Source organism: Aphis gossypii, chromosome 3 (genome assembly GCF_020184175.1).
Source record: "Aphis gossypii isolate Hap1 chromosome 3, ASM2018417v2, whole genome shotgun sequence".
Taxonomy (NCBI): domain Eukaryota; kingdom Metazoa; phylum Arthropoda; class Insecta; order Hemiptera; family Aphididae; genus Aphis; species Aphis gossypii.
This window is the reverse complement of record NC_065532.1, coordinates 8844868-8859834: the sequence shown is the minus strand read 5'-3', so window position 1 is coordinate 8859834 and position 14967 is coordinate 8844868. Positions and strand designations below refer to the sequence as shown.

General features: G+C 30.3%; 1 protein-coding gene across 3 annotated transcripts; it reads right to left on the bottom strand.

The window, feature by feature from the left end:
* Window positions 1-1024: 1024 nt before the first annotated feature.
* Window positions 1025-10291, bottom strand: LOC126551258 (solute carrier family 49 member 4-like). Of its 3 annotated transcripts, none has more exons than XM_050204152.1 (13): window positions 10179-10291; window positions 8445-8549; window positions 7217-7370; window positions 6990-7077; window positions 5304-5416; window positions 5053-5187; window positions 4818-4974; window positions 4639-4747; window positions 4394-4571; window positions 4111-4305; window positions 2732-3876; window positions 2431-2614; window positions 1025-1236 (listed from the first exon to the last, which is right to left on the bottom strand). In XM_050204152.1, the coding sequence occupies exons 1-11, from the start codon at window positions 10230-10232 to the stop codon at window positions 3731-3733; spliced, it is 1434 nt and encodes a 477-aa protein (XP_050060109.1). In that variant the 5' UTR covers window positions 10233-10291; the 3' UTR covers window positions 1025-1236; window positions 2431-2614; window positions 2732-3730. The 3 variants fall into 3 exon arrangements, with proteins under 3 accessions (XP_050060109.1, XP_050060107.1, XP_050060106.1); XM_050204150.1 differs by lacking the exon at window positions 1025-1236 and adding an exon at window positions 2074-2357; XM_050204149.1 differs by lacking the exon at window positions 1025-1236 and having other exon boundaries at window positions 2074-2614.
* Window positions 10292-14967: the final 4676 nt, after the last annotated feature.

The following is a 14967-nucleotide window of genomic DNA, read 5'->3' as shown; positions in this document are numbered from 1 at the left end:
AACTAAATTTAATGACTATACACTGTTAAATATTGATGAATGAATATGGCCATGTAGCTAATACCATGATATACTTAATAATATTTTAGTTTGTATATTTACACGATCCCCTGTTATACAAACTTTTTTCAAAATCTACATTTTTTATAGATAAACCCTGTGATGTTTGACTCGTCATGTAAACTCTGTGGTCGTTGCACTAGATCGATTCGACCACAGAGATCCCCCCTCATAAATAAACTGTCACATCCTATTTCCCTTGTTCATCATTTCCTGTCTCGTTGTCGTAGTGCACATTATATTGCCTACCCTATTAATTATTATAAGACTTCGGCTATTGAATTGCCTACCCACGCCCCGCAAAAACTATTATTATTATTCAATTCATTCATTTCGCTCTCAGACGTCACCGAGTGGTCCTCGAGTAGCCCGTACTGTTGAGCGGGCGGTACACATAGTGGTTATTTAATCAAAATTAAATATTTTAAATGTATTGTCAATGAGATTTCGACATTTAATAATGATCGAAATATTTTCTTAAATATTTATTTATTATTAAAATATTAAATAAATATATCTAAATGATATTATATCTATGCTGTGCGGGGCAAGTATGAAGTGTCTACGTGTGTCAATAATAATAATTTCATTTGACAAACCGTATTATAGGTGAGAACCGTGTCATACGAGTAAAATTATCTGATCGGTAAAAACATAATATAAAATAAAAGTACGACATGGCAAAATATTAAATTGTATTCTTTTAGAATGAATTTTAACTTGATTTTTAGAAAATGTAATCCCCCTTTTTTTAATGTTAACCTAACTTCAGTCTTTAATTTTTATTGTATTTTATACATAAAATCATGCTCATAATAATAATAGGTATGTACATTAGGTAAAACTTGTACAATAGGAAAAATAGGTGAAACTTGTAATAACAATAATAAATAAAAAAATACAGTTTTTGGTTTACTTTACTTAATTATAATTTCCAGTGATAGTTTTTTTTTATGTTCTATGTGCCATAGTGAAGCCAGTTGTTTGATAGGATCATTTTCTCCCAGTTGTAAAACCTTTTACCAAGTAAAATACGATTAACTTCAATACGCCAATAATTGATAAATAACTTGACAATTGATTTTACAATCTTTTTTTCAAACGTTTAGTCATGATTTTTGCAATGCAAAGCAGTTAAATCATACTTATTCAATTTTCGTTTAGCAATCATTTCTCCTATTCCAAAAAAAATATAAAAGGCGCTGAGTATCGAACATATAACATCTATCTGCAACAGTTAAATGTCTAATATATTACCTATTGAAATTTGAATTCTGTACCTTAGAAGTAGAAGGATCTAAAACCATTTATATCAAAATTGAGATTGTTTTTTCTTATGTGAAACTTTGATGTACGTTGTTTTACCTCTCTTTATTTTAGTTGAATTACTAATATTTACCGACCTATCGGGAGAAAACAAAACGAACCAAGTCCTTATACAAACTTTGATTTATGAATTATGATTCATAAGTCCATACAATTCGGACTTAGATAATTTTGGAAAATATTTATAAGGACTTGGCCCCAATTGATAAGACGGTTTTTTTGGACTTGGTTCGTCTTGCTAGAATTTTCTGTGACTTAGACCTTATTGATAACGTTATTATTATTATTATACTAATACATTATTCATAGTTTTATTTTTTTATAAAGATAACCAAAGTTGTTACTTGTTAGTAAATCAGCATATTAATTAATTTGAGTGTTATGATGTCAAGCACAACATAAACACACAGGTTTAGAATATAATATTATAAAAAGTATATAAATATACTAAATACTATGAACAGAAGGAGTAAACATGTAAGTCTTGCAATTGGCAATAAAAGATTTTTAGATTTAACTGGAATACAGTGTAACTTTACTATTACCATAATTCATAAAAAAATTAAATTATTAAATATAATATTATAATTTTTACTTATATTACAATTTACAACACTTAATGTTATAATAAATTTATTATCAATAAAATATTTTTAAAATAATCAAAATAAACATAGAAATCGAGGCGGTCTAAGTCCAAAATATTTAATTTAAATCATCAAAATAAACAATTATAGGTAAGTTATAAATTAAAGAAAAAATATTTATCTTATTGAGAATAATATAGCCTATAATTTAAAACAAACCTAATAGGTATAATCATTAAATTTAATTTACACCAGCCATTTAAGTAAAATAAAAATAGTTGAAAAACGGTTTTTGGCTCTCCTGAAAAGTTACAATAATGGAGTTGGATTCTTCTGCCTCTCAGGTACAGCATTATAAACCTAATAAATGATTGACAAATTGGACTAGAAAATCATAAACATTATTGCCCGTATTAACTGTGTAAAATAATAAATATATAATAGATTATCTACAGACCATAAAGTGTGGCTTATTTAACTCCATTTTAGGCATTTTCGCAATGCATCATAGAGTAACATAATAATATATTATCATCGCAGTATTGAAATTGAGCCTGTTATGTTTTTGCAGTTTTTACACATTTGGCACGGCCATAAGTTGCATGTCAACCGCGATCTCGAGTACGATATAAATGTGTTACCTGCATTATTAATACAAAAAACTCATATTATGATTTATGAGAGAGCATTTAATAAAATACGGAAACTTAATATTATATAAAAAAATATAATAATATTATAACATAATTTTACTGTACTTGACGACGATGTATTCCGCTCCGTATTATTGACATCTTTAATAATAACTATATCGGCGTTGTGATTTCACAAAAACGAAAGGATTTTGACTACCGGTTAGTGGCTTCAAAATACGAGTAACTGCGATCACTTAAATAACCGGCCTCTACGTGTTGTCGCAGCCCACGGCCATACCTGAGAAAGCCCCTCTAATGAGGAACCTCTTCATGAATATGTTATATGCATGTAAGGATACTTAGTTTAATGTGTGCTTAACGATTATAATATGAACAGTTGAATGACGATTTTGATGTACTTTCTGTTCTCGAAAAATCAATGTCATAATTCGACATCACGCAACGAATCTAAATCGTCCATGGAGTCAAACAAAATTGCTGATTTTTTTTCTTCGATTACATCTTGTACCTCGTGTTGGCATTTTCTCTAACAAACTCGAAGTCGGGTCATGGGCGTCTCGGTTACCGTCGATTTTTTATAAACTAGTCCGCCAAAAAATCCGCCACCCAGTACAACTTTTTCATGACCATAATAGCATTTATCGTGAACTTGGTGTGTAGTTACTTTGTGGACCAGAACTGTGCGCGTATTAGGAAACCCAGGACGCCATAAATTTGAAATGGGCCAAAGAGAACATAGCATACCCAAATCGACCTATGGCGTCCTGGGTTTCCTGATTCGCGCCCCGTCCACAAAAAGAGAATCATGCTGGAGTGCCTTTGCATATCAAAGTTTTTCTTATTTTGGTTTATGATGATGTTTAACTTCTGTTTTGAAATACCCGGTAGTGGTAGCGTTCTCATTTACCTGAGTTTGTTAGCATTTGTTCTTCAAGATGAGCATCAAATTCATGTACCCATATCCCAAACCTTTCTTTGTGGGACACGTGGCGGTCGTAAATAATTTGTCAGAAGACTGTTTATTTAGCGATATTTTTCTCCGTTTACTTTAAGACTAATATTCCTTTGTCTGCTGTCGGATATTGACACTAATAAAAATAATCAGTCATAGCTAACTGTATATCTATTAACTATGTTAGAATTCTGACACCGATTGTTTTTCTTAGTGTCAATATTCGACACAAGACAAAGGAAGAATAGACTTAGAGTGGCACAACCACACGCGCTAATGTGCAGCCCGTATTCGTCTGAAAAATAAAAGCAGATTATACAAAATAAAACAATACGATTTTCTACAGTAATAAGAACACTGAAAAAACGAGTAAAATATACATAGTCTAAATGATATTTCCATGACCAACGTAAAATTATAATGCATGTAAGTATACATTAACATTTTAATGCGACGCAAACGCGGTCGGTCAAAATCATATGTATAGTGTTTTTCCAGTGTACTGTTTGAAAAAATCAATAATTATTACCGAAACTAGGAAAAAAATATAACACTAAATAAACTATGTTTTGGAACAAATTGCTTATGACCGTCATGAATCCAGCGAATAAAGGTTGGGCCAATGGGTACTCGAATTCGGAGCTCATATTGAAGAACATACTCTGGCAACTCCAGTTAAATGAAATCGCTACCACTATCACACAACAGCTATATTTCAAAACAGCTGAAAACGCAAGTAAAAATAATTCACTATTAATAATATTACGATCGTTATCGTGGTAATCCTTATGTAACTACTACTATGTTCATACTGAGAGAGAGCCAGGTTGTAAGCCCAACCACCATCATTAACCAAAAAAATGATAACGTTGATATTGAAAAGCACCCCAGCATGATATTCTTTTTGTGGTCCTTAAAATAACTACAGAACACCGAGTTCAGAATAAATGCAATTACGGTTATGAAAATATAGCAATGGTTGGCGGATATCTAGAGAAAAAAAAATCATTAGTCATACAAAAGAAATAAATATTAATATTAATCAACAACAGATTACGGGTTGGTGTCCTATTTTATGAAACATCGACGGTATCGACTGGACCCAATGACCCGACATCGTGTTTGATAGAGCATATGCCAACACTAGGTACAAAGCGTTGCGGTTTCTAGAAAACAGAGAATACATTAAAATAACGATTCTCCGCATATTAATACACCGGGAGACGATTAACATACTCGCAGATCGCTTTAATCGAAGAAAAATAATTCACATTTTCGTACAACTCCGTTGACGATTTAGATTCGTTGATTAAAGTCGAACTATTACCATCATTTTTTGGAATCAGGTGGTACACTAAGCACAATAAAATCGTCATAATGTTGACAATACAACCTGTAAATACACATCGTAAAGCGTCAATGTCATTGCACACTCGGGTTTTGTGTGGACGTAAAACTAAGTTATCCTTACATGCATATAAAATTATCATAATACGATGCCTTATTAGAGGGGCATTCTCTGGTATGTCTGTGGGCATCGATACCACGTTGGGGTAGATAAAGTAAGCGAGCGCAGAACTCGCCATTTTGAAGCCGTAAACTAATCCTTTAAACGAAAATGGACTAGTCAATAACACCGTATAATATTTCAGTCTATGTAGATTTAAATAGTATGTGTTTTTCGAAAGATCGGGCGCAACGATCATTCGTGTCATCACTTACCGATAGTAAATCTCCTCTCGTTCTCAGGGAACCAAAACAACGACATTGTTATGATGAGAGGCATCATTATTAAAGATCCTAGGCTAAATAAAAACGCCGACAAGTGCAAACACCTATAGTAACATAAATATGATATTGTATTAAGTGTGTATAGTGTGATGAATGGTTGTAATGATTTTAGCTATTCACGTTACAAAGAGGTGTATTTATACTTATAGCACGCGTAAGATCCTATACGAACTATAATGATGTTATGTCCAAAAATGATATTATAAGCAAATTTACTGTTTAATTTTGGTGTAATATTAGCATACCTAAAATAAAATAACATTTTAATCGGTTTTATACGGTGATGTAACGATTATGATCGAATGTAAGAAATAACAGACGGAGCTGACTGCAGACCGATGGTTTTCTGGCACGCGTCGTGCTTACAACAGTGACCTATGCAGAAGTGTAAGTGGTATGCGACTCGAATAGGAATACACAACAGTGAAAAGTCTGTATCCGAATTACGCGGCATAACCTAACCAATATATTTAATATTATTATTTAAAAAACTCCACCAAATTTTATATTATTATTATATAATTATTTATTTAAAATAAACCATGTACAATTAATGTACAATAGATTCAATTTATTATACTAAACTAAAATCTTTCTATTTAATATTTGGTATTAACGGTGTCGTCTTCTCCAATATTTTACTGTAATGAGTGTAATGTAACAAAAGCTCGTTCTGGAAATGGAAAACTAAGTTAAATTATTTCATTATCAATAAAATTATGTAGGACATGTAATTTGGACAAATCCCTCAATAACGTGGCATGCAATTCGGACATCGCAGCTTATGTATTTATTATCAAGACTCTTCGAAGATCAACACGTCTACCCGTACTTTCAAAAATCTACACATTCTACCCTCACTGCTCGTCGACACATACCGCGGGTCGGTAACCCTTATACATATCCTTTATACATTATAAAGAGTAGTTTTTGTAAATTATTATCAATGGTATTAGCTAATATATTAAAATACCTATTACCTTATTTTAGTTTTTGCCGAAATATGTGTAACAGAAATTATTTGAATCATAAAGAATAAGCTGCAGCGCGTAGAATTGAGAAACGTATGCTCCGTTTTGGTAAATTATAATGTGTTATATTTAAAATATTACTATTAACGAATAATGAGATATAGAGTTATGTAGTTAATTTTTTTTTATTTATTTTAAAAACTAATGTGTAAATTTTGTAATATTCACTACTCATTATGGTTTGCCAATTCGCTATATTATATTGTAAGCATTCAGCTTAGAAATAAAACGTATCTAAAAGTTATAAGCTATTCTCTTATTTTATTTAACTATGTAGTAACTTTTGCACGAGAAAAATAAATGATGCAACTCTTAACTTTCAATTTAACTTACTTCTTTTTCTGTTTTAAACTTAGCTAGACTAGTTAAAAAAAATATTTGACTTGCCCAGACTTGCACAATTATTCGATAGATATTATATATTATATCGTGTACTGTGCGTCTGTGCCAAAGCAATTTTATGTAATCATATATAATACTATATATACTCAAGATTTCACGACCGTGCGTGAGACACTATAATATTATTTTTTCGTTCCCAAACGGTAACAAATTTTAGTATAAATAATACAGGAAACACACTTACAGCGTATTCGAGGCCACGGCTGGCATGCATCGTATTCCCGTGCCCAGCATGTATAAAACACATGAAACCGACCAGCTCAATCCCAATCCTGCAATGATAATATATTATATAAAAAAGATTGTTTGCGTTGATATTGTAGTTATTCATGATAATAATAACAATCGTCCAGATGGACGATAATAATCTCTTATAATATACTAATATTATTATATTACTCGTTTTCGTACCATATTTATTCATTAACCTACAGGCTTCTATTGTCAAGATAGTCGGTGTTATACAGTTCCACACGAACAAGTAATTAAGTGATTTGCTTGTCCAATTCGGAAATGCATATGTTGATTCCTCGATTATAGGTCCCCAAATGCTTTGAGAGAGTACCTAAAATTGAGATAAATAAGCCGTACGAGTTTTTGCTGTTATTAGAGAATTTATGTATAATATTATGATTAAATAAAGGTGCGGCGATTCTTATTCAATCACGAAGTTCTATATGCGAGTCACAGCAACACATAGCTGTATAACTGTACTACAAAGCAGATTAAAAATTAAGCAGTGTATATATTGTCTTATTACCGACGAGCACAATAATGTTTTGGGTTAACTAAAATACGCTACAAACTGTGAAAATCTATCAAAAAATTGATCAGAAATCTTACAAAACTGCAATCAAGATATTTTTCCAAACATCCGTTTTTTTTTTTTTAGTTTAACAAATTAGTAACTTTACCTGTGTCTACAGCAACTTAGAAACGGAGCTTTTCTACATAAAAACGGTTAAACACATTAAACCCGTACTTCAGAAATTCAATGAATGAAATTTTTCTTATATTAATTTCTAATTTTGTTATCCAGTATTATAATTTATAATGTTTTATTATTACCTAATACATAATTATTATTTTTATTGTTCTTATAGTCTTAAAGGACTAGTTTTTTATCAGTTATCGGACAATAGACATAAATATTGATGAAATGGCCACTAACAATAAAGACAAATTGATTTGTTTATTAAGGATTTTGATGTTAGATGTTCTAATTAATAATCATTTTAATATAAATAAATATTTATTGTTGTACCTACTATAACAAGGATGGCAAATCCATGGCATTCGTGCCCACCCCTGTACCACTGTACTATAACATTTATTATTGTATTATTGGATATCATATATAGTAGGATAGTAAGATGGTATTAATTTTTATTTATTTAATTTCAAAGAATGTTTTTTGAATGTATACCATTCAATTACTCATCTTCTCCCTATAACAATAATTCTTAAATGCACCACTGACGAATAAGCAAACAAGCAGTATAATAATCTATAAATGATGTGCCTATCGTTTATATATTAATTAATATATATATATTATATAGTATTTGATAATTCGCTAATTCGGTATCACTGCGTGTTATGGACTTCGCGCGATTTATTATATCGTATGTTTTCATACTTGAACTATTATTGTTATTATCATCATAAATCGGACTCGAAATCTATACTTTGACATCGTTCTATTTTCATAGAAGTCGTCATCCTCTGTATCTTCTTCATCTATCTATTGAAAAAAAAATCAAAATTAGACATAATAAAAATGTATATGAATAAAAAATTAAATTAAAATTAAATATAAAAACCAATAATTCATAAAATAAGATTACTGTGCCCATAAATTACCTACACAAAGCGCCGACTTACACTATTGTGTCATGACTCATGATCGGCAGCTTTTTTAAAAAATTTTACATTCTTAAGAAAACTTTTTTTTTTGAGTATTATCACCCATACCACCAAAAACTATTCTATTTTCCAACTATTAACCATCAAATTCTGTGTTTATTTTAAAAGGAAGTGTGAAGGGTAAAGTAATAAGACTTAAGGTGTAAATACTCACTTGAATTTTAAATTGATTTTTTTTATTGTTGATGCGAGGCACTATACTAGGTAGTACTTAAGTACAAAATCGAAGTTTAACATTTGTTTATATTTTTTGTATTGACAACGATAAGGTATAATTAAAAGTAACTATAGTAAGTTTAATTAGTTAGTTACTATTCTTATGTCGATAATTTTGGTTAGGTAAGACATGGCGTGTATGTTCCTAAAATTCCGAGGTAGTCATCCATTCATAGTAAAATTTAGAATTATTACCATTATGGCATAAACATCTTTCAACAGCATTTTTTTTAGAAAACTTGAAATCAAATATTTGTCTCAGATTTATTGTGCAAAAGCATATTTACATTCAAATCATACATTTTACTATTTTAGTAAATGAGGGAGTGGATATAAGTTATTTTCATTATGAGTTCTTGTTTATGCAATATACTGTACGGTATATATAATAGTATATTCAAATTTTTTATACTCTTATTATACTACACAATTAACTTAGTATTTTCTTAAATTATATGCATTCTATAAATTTAAGTTTTATTGTGTTTTAATTCGACAAAATTGTATGTATCGACAAAATAAGTCAAAAAATATAATATTTTATCATAACACTTAGGTAATAATTAAATTTAATATTTCATAGGAGTAAAATATTTTCTCGAAATACATGTATTGTTATATTGTTGGTATTTTTCATAATATGTTTTGTCTTGTTATTATTATTTTACTGTATAGTGTGTATCTATAGTCTATACATACATTATGGTTACTAAAAATATTATATTATTAAATTTTTACGTAAACGTTCCTAAACTTTAGAATTATTTAATTTGTAACAGGCTGAAAACGGTATTGGCATTTGGCAAAATCGGAAATTTTTTTTTTGGGGATAACCAGCGAGATTTTTTATACCAACAGCGCCTGTGACGAGAATACACACTTGATCCCACCTTCCCTAGATCCGGAACTGGTCTTAACAAAGATTTTAAAAATAATTATGTATAAATTATAATTTAAATGTATTTACAGCTTATACTAAATTTCAATTAAATATTAAAACATCGTTTAGTTAATTCAGTTTAATACTTTAATTAATTCGAATACTTGATAAATTGATTTTCTCCTGAAATATTAATTTCACAATACACAAAACGCGTTTAAGATGTTTATTTTTCATTAATGTTAGCTATTGCATTTCATTTACTCAACGAATCGCATATTATTGTAAAATGTTGTGTTGTTTTATCGAACGGATCTATAGTAGATATATATATATATATTATATACACACCGGAATCATAAACTGCTGATCGAAATCACTCATCCAATACAACGCTTGGACCATAATTCCTCTTAAGTGGAATTTTTTCTTCTGAAATAATTGCAATTCTAGAATAGACAGTTGAAAACATAAATATAATATGAAACACTTTGTTACTACGCTCGTTGCTATAATCGCGTATTTAGAAAATAATACAAAATATTATCTATAAAATATAATGTTTAAGTATTTCAATTTTTGGTTGATCTACGATTTAGAATACTAATTCAGGAAGAGTTTTAAAAATCTCAACAATTCAATTATTGATTAATAAGAGTTATCTGAATTTTTTCTATGTATATTAGGTACGAGTCGTTGATATAGTCGAACTGAAAGACGGCATTTTTAAATAATAAATACATTGCTTTTTTTTCTGTTTTAAAAGTATATTTTACTTTACATTTATATTATACTTTTCGGTATAATACGACAGCATGGATGTGTATACCGAGATTTTCTAACAAAATGTATATTTCATAGAAAAAATTACGACATAATTTTTTTTCAAATATTGATAAGACGCTTTAAACGTTTCAAAGTATAAAGCGTTTTAAACAAAACCACTTGTTTAAAATGCATTCTAGCACTGATTATCTATCTCGAATTGCTATTATGTATTATGATATATTATACGTATACCATTATTTTGCTATACCTTTTTGTTTAGTGTATACAGTATTATAGTGTTAGAGTCTGACACGCGTCTGCAACTATATTATAATAATAATACGCACTTGTGAATGATGATGTACAATAACGATATAGTACGATAAAAAATATTATTATGATATCGTTACGCGTGCATATTGGGCACAATAATCAATAACGAGTTTGTACATCGTATATTGAGTGACTGTCTATTATTATTATTATTATTATATTACGGTCTAGCCGCAGTCGCGTACGTTTCACACGTGAATTACACACGTATTTACCGGACGTCGTGGATAAAAACCATAAAAAAATAAAATGAAAAATAAAACGATAATACAATATTATTATAATGTAATTACACCGTGACGGACGATGACGACTAGAGAAGAAAAAAAATCGATTACGAACCTGACCCGCAAACCCGGCTGACCGGAGGGCGGAAAACGAGCCGGACGACCACCGCACACGTATGGACGACGGTCGTTTCGAACGGGCTCGTTCGTCGAACGTAATAATATATACATCGCAATAATATTATAATATAACGTTACAATATAAATAATGTTTTGTAATGACATATCGCAGTGCACACACGAATACTGTGTAGGGCAGAGGGCACTGGAGCTGCGGTATACGATAACGTCACGTCTTGTGAATGGAAACGTGCCGTTCATTGATCAAAACATTCAAAACTATATAACACATAACGTCAGCCCTTGTATATAGTTTTGATCAATGAACGGCACGTTTCCATTCACAAGACGTGACGTATACCGCAGCCAGGACTGACGTTGAATTCAATCCCGAGTATTGGATCGAGTCCCGCAAATATTTTTGGGTTATCGGAGTTGAGTCCTACCAGTATTGTTAGGTTATTCGAGTTTAGCCCCTTCAGCTTATTAGCGTTACCCAAGGGACACCAGAGGTTGGCTGTTTAATCTCCAAAAACGTGTGTGTTCGCTTTCATTGTTTTTAATAATAATGTTTTAATAAACAATGAGTTTTTGCAAATGTCCACCGTTGAACTTCGCCTTGCCACATTTTATTAAATCGAAACTTGAGGCTCGCCACATAGACCTTTGTTGCTCGCATCTTATAGTAACATTAAAAATTTTCACAAAACATTATATTAATATGAATTTATGTATTGTATAATAATATGACCTTTTTTTTGGCTCTTCCCTATTTATTAATACATTTGGTAGCTGCTCACGAGTCTATCTTCTCGCTGGTCACCCCTGCTATAATATGATGTGCAAAGTTCAAGGTTGCCACCGGTAGGTAGTACTGTAGTTATAAGATTTTATCTATACAGACTCAATTCAATATCACCGTATATAAGGCACGAGAGTGTAATAAAAATCACGAGTAAGTATAAAATTCAAAAAAAAAATCTAAAAATCAGAAATCTAATAAACGATTTTTATCAGTACAGAATACAAAACTATAAGAACGAGCATGTCATATGACTGGTGTAACACTCTGTAAAAAACACTGAGTATCGACACACAATATTATAATACTTGAATAGCGTAATATATACTGATATTGAATATAACATTATAATATACAATAAGGAACCATGTACAGAAAATCGACGTGCCGTAGCGGTTACAACCGAGAGAAACATCGAAAAAAACCGAATAATTCGAGACCGCATTTTACAAACCGCAATTTATCGATTCCACACACTCATAGTTCATATACATGCACGGGATAACGTAATATCGAATATTATTGAATTATAGAGCAGTGCACACGACGTACGCGCGACCGGTCGCACGTTCTCGGTATAAACCGCTATCGCGGCCAACAGGTGTCCAACGACGTTGGAAGCGAAACGAGCTCTCGACACACTCACACACACTGGTCATTACCTCCAGTAACCCGGTAACCGACAACATATATCGGTACTTTCTAATATCATAGTTGTACTACCTAAACGATGTTCTCGATCACTTACGTTTTCCAGTGGTCTGGATCCCCCCCCCCCAGATACTGATATATACATATTATATACAATATTATAATGCATACACAGAATTTTATCCCTAGTATACATACATAAACACAATATAATATAACACAGGACACCCCCCAGAAATTTTTTAAAAATCCGCCACTGGCGTTTTCGAATTATGTGAAGAAGTGCTGTGAATACATTTCGATCCGAGAAATGGTCTTATTTATTGTTTTATGTATATAGTATAAATAATAATTACATCACTTCTCGTCTAAATAGCTATAACTACATGAACAAAAAAAATGTGTTTATAGGCGGTTGAGTTTTATTCAATTTCAGTATTTTTTTTTTTCAAAATATTTAGGATTTATTTGAGAGAGGAGATATGACTAAAATAGTTTTTCTCCCTCCACGCGAAATACATAGAGATACTATCAGTTTATTATAACTTATTATCATATCTAATATTATATTATACATAGGGCTTGGATTTTAAAACATAATAAGTAACAAAAAATCACACTATTGTTTTACAAATGCAAAAAAGATTAAAGAAGTATAATATCTATTAAAAAAAAAAAACAAAAAAAAAAGCCAGACCAAAAATCAACATGGACTAGTTATAAAAATAATAAACAATTTTGAAAAATTAATTTAAATTTAAAAAAAGAATTATTTACCATTTTATTGTATTTCCCTTGATTCGCAGTATTAAAATTTAAAACTGACTCGGACAAAATATTTTATCCGGCAGAATACTTTTATACATAGAAATTAGAAAACGAATCCACTGAAATGATCGGTGCATACTTCATACCAGAGGTTAGGTAATAAGCATACTGACCGAAGTACTGCATGCTATACGTTTAAAACATTTAATAAACAATCCAATATTAATATTTAATATTCGCATTCTGGGTTTTCCATTTATTGTTAATTATTTATTTATTTATTTTTATTTCAATAGCATAATAATAAACATATAAAAAATCCACAACTAGAGTAATTGAAAAAAAGCAAAAAAAAAATTGGTTTATTTGGAATCAGAATGACGTGAAACGAATTTATGTATAAAAATTATATCTCTATCTCATATATAAAAAAGAAGCATGTGCTTTAAAATCCAAGCCCTAATTATGTATTATGTTCATAGTAGGTTCAATTTGAAACAGAAAATAACCACCGCAGAACACGGTGTCGAGAGTAATTTGTGTTGCCTATCGAGATATTACTGCGAACAGTTGTGTTATAATATTCTTATCTAATTTGTCGTCGCGTACTCGTGAGTGATATCTACGATAAAACCATAAAATATACATCCTGAAGATTATGAAAATCCTTTATTTTTGATTATCGTTTAGAAAATTTAACTGTAAAAAAAATCATATTATCCGAAGTATTAAAATATTATACGTACCAAAGTAAAAAGGTAATGTAAGATGCAAGAAATAAAAACTGTAGGTACTCAAAAAGACAAACTCATCACACTGTATAAGTATAAAATTATAAATAATAATAATAATAATACATCATATTTTTTGTGTAAAAGAATAAAATACCATAATATCAATATTTTTAATCGTGAAATCGTTTTACTTACAATATTGTTTCTACCTAGTACCTATAGTAAAATATATTAAATACGACATATTTTGAAATCAAAACCAAGATTACACAGCATAACTTCACCAAGAACAACAACATATTTTGAAATACGACCTTCGATCAAGATATCGATCGAATAACAGAATAATATAAATTCGTCAGCTTTTATCGCGTAATAATATCGTTTGTTATAGTTGACAAATTGAATGTACAAATAATGACGCAATAAGGCTGCTATGGTCAATGCCCTACGGTGTTTTTAAATGTTCAATTTTGGGAATTTACGGAAATACGAGAGATACGATAGACATGTTTATAAAATGTATGAATTAAGTTTATTGTTGAATATGACGTAATTGAATATATAAGTATCATAAATAAATATATTTTTATACACACACTTTTACTTATAAATATTGAAACATTGAATATACTATACTATATTATACTCTCGGCAATATTTTCCAAACCTTTTTGGAGAAACATGTATTTCAGGGGTCACCAACTGGCGGACCGCGGTCCGGATACGGACCTCGA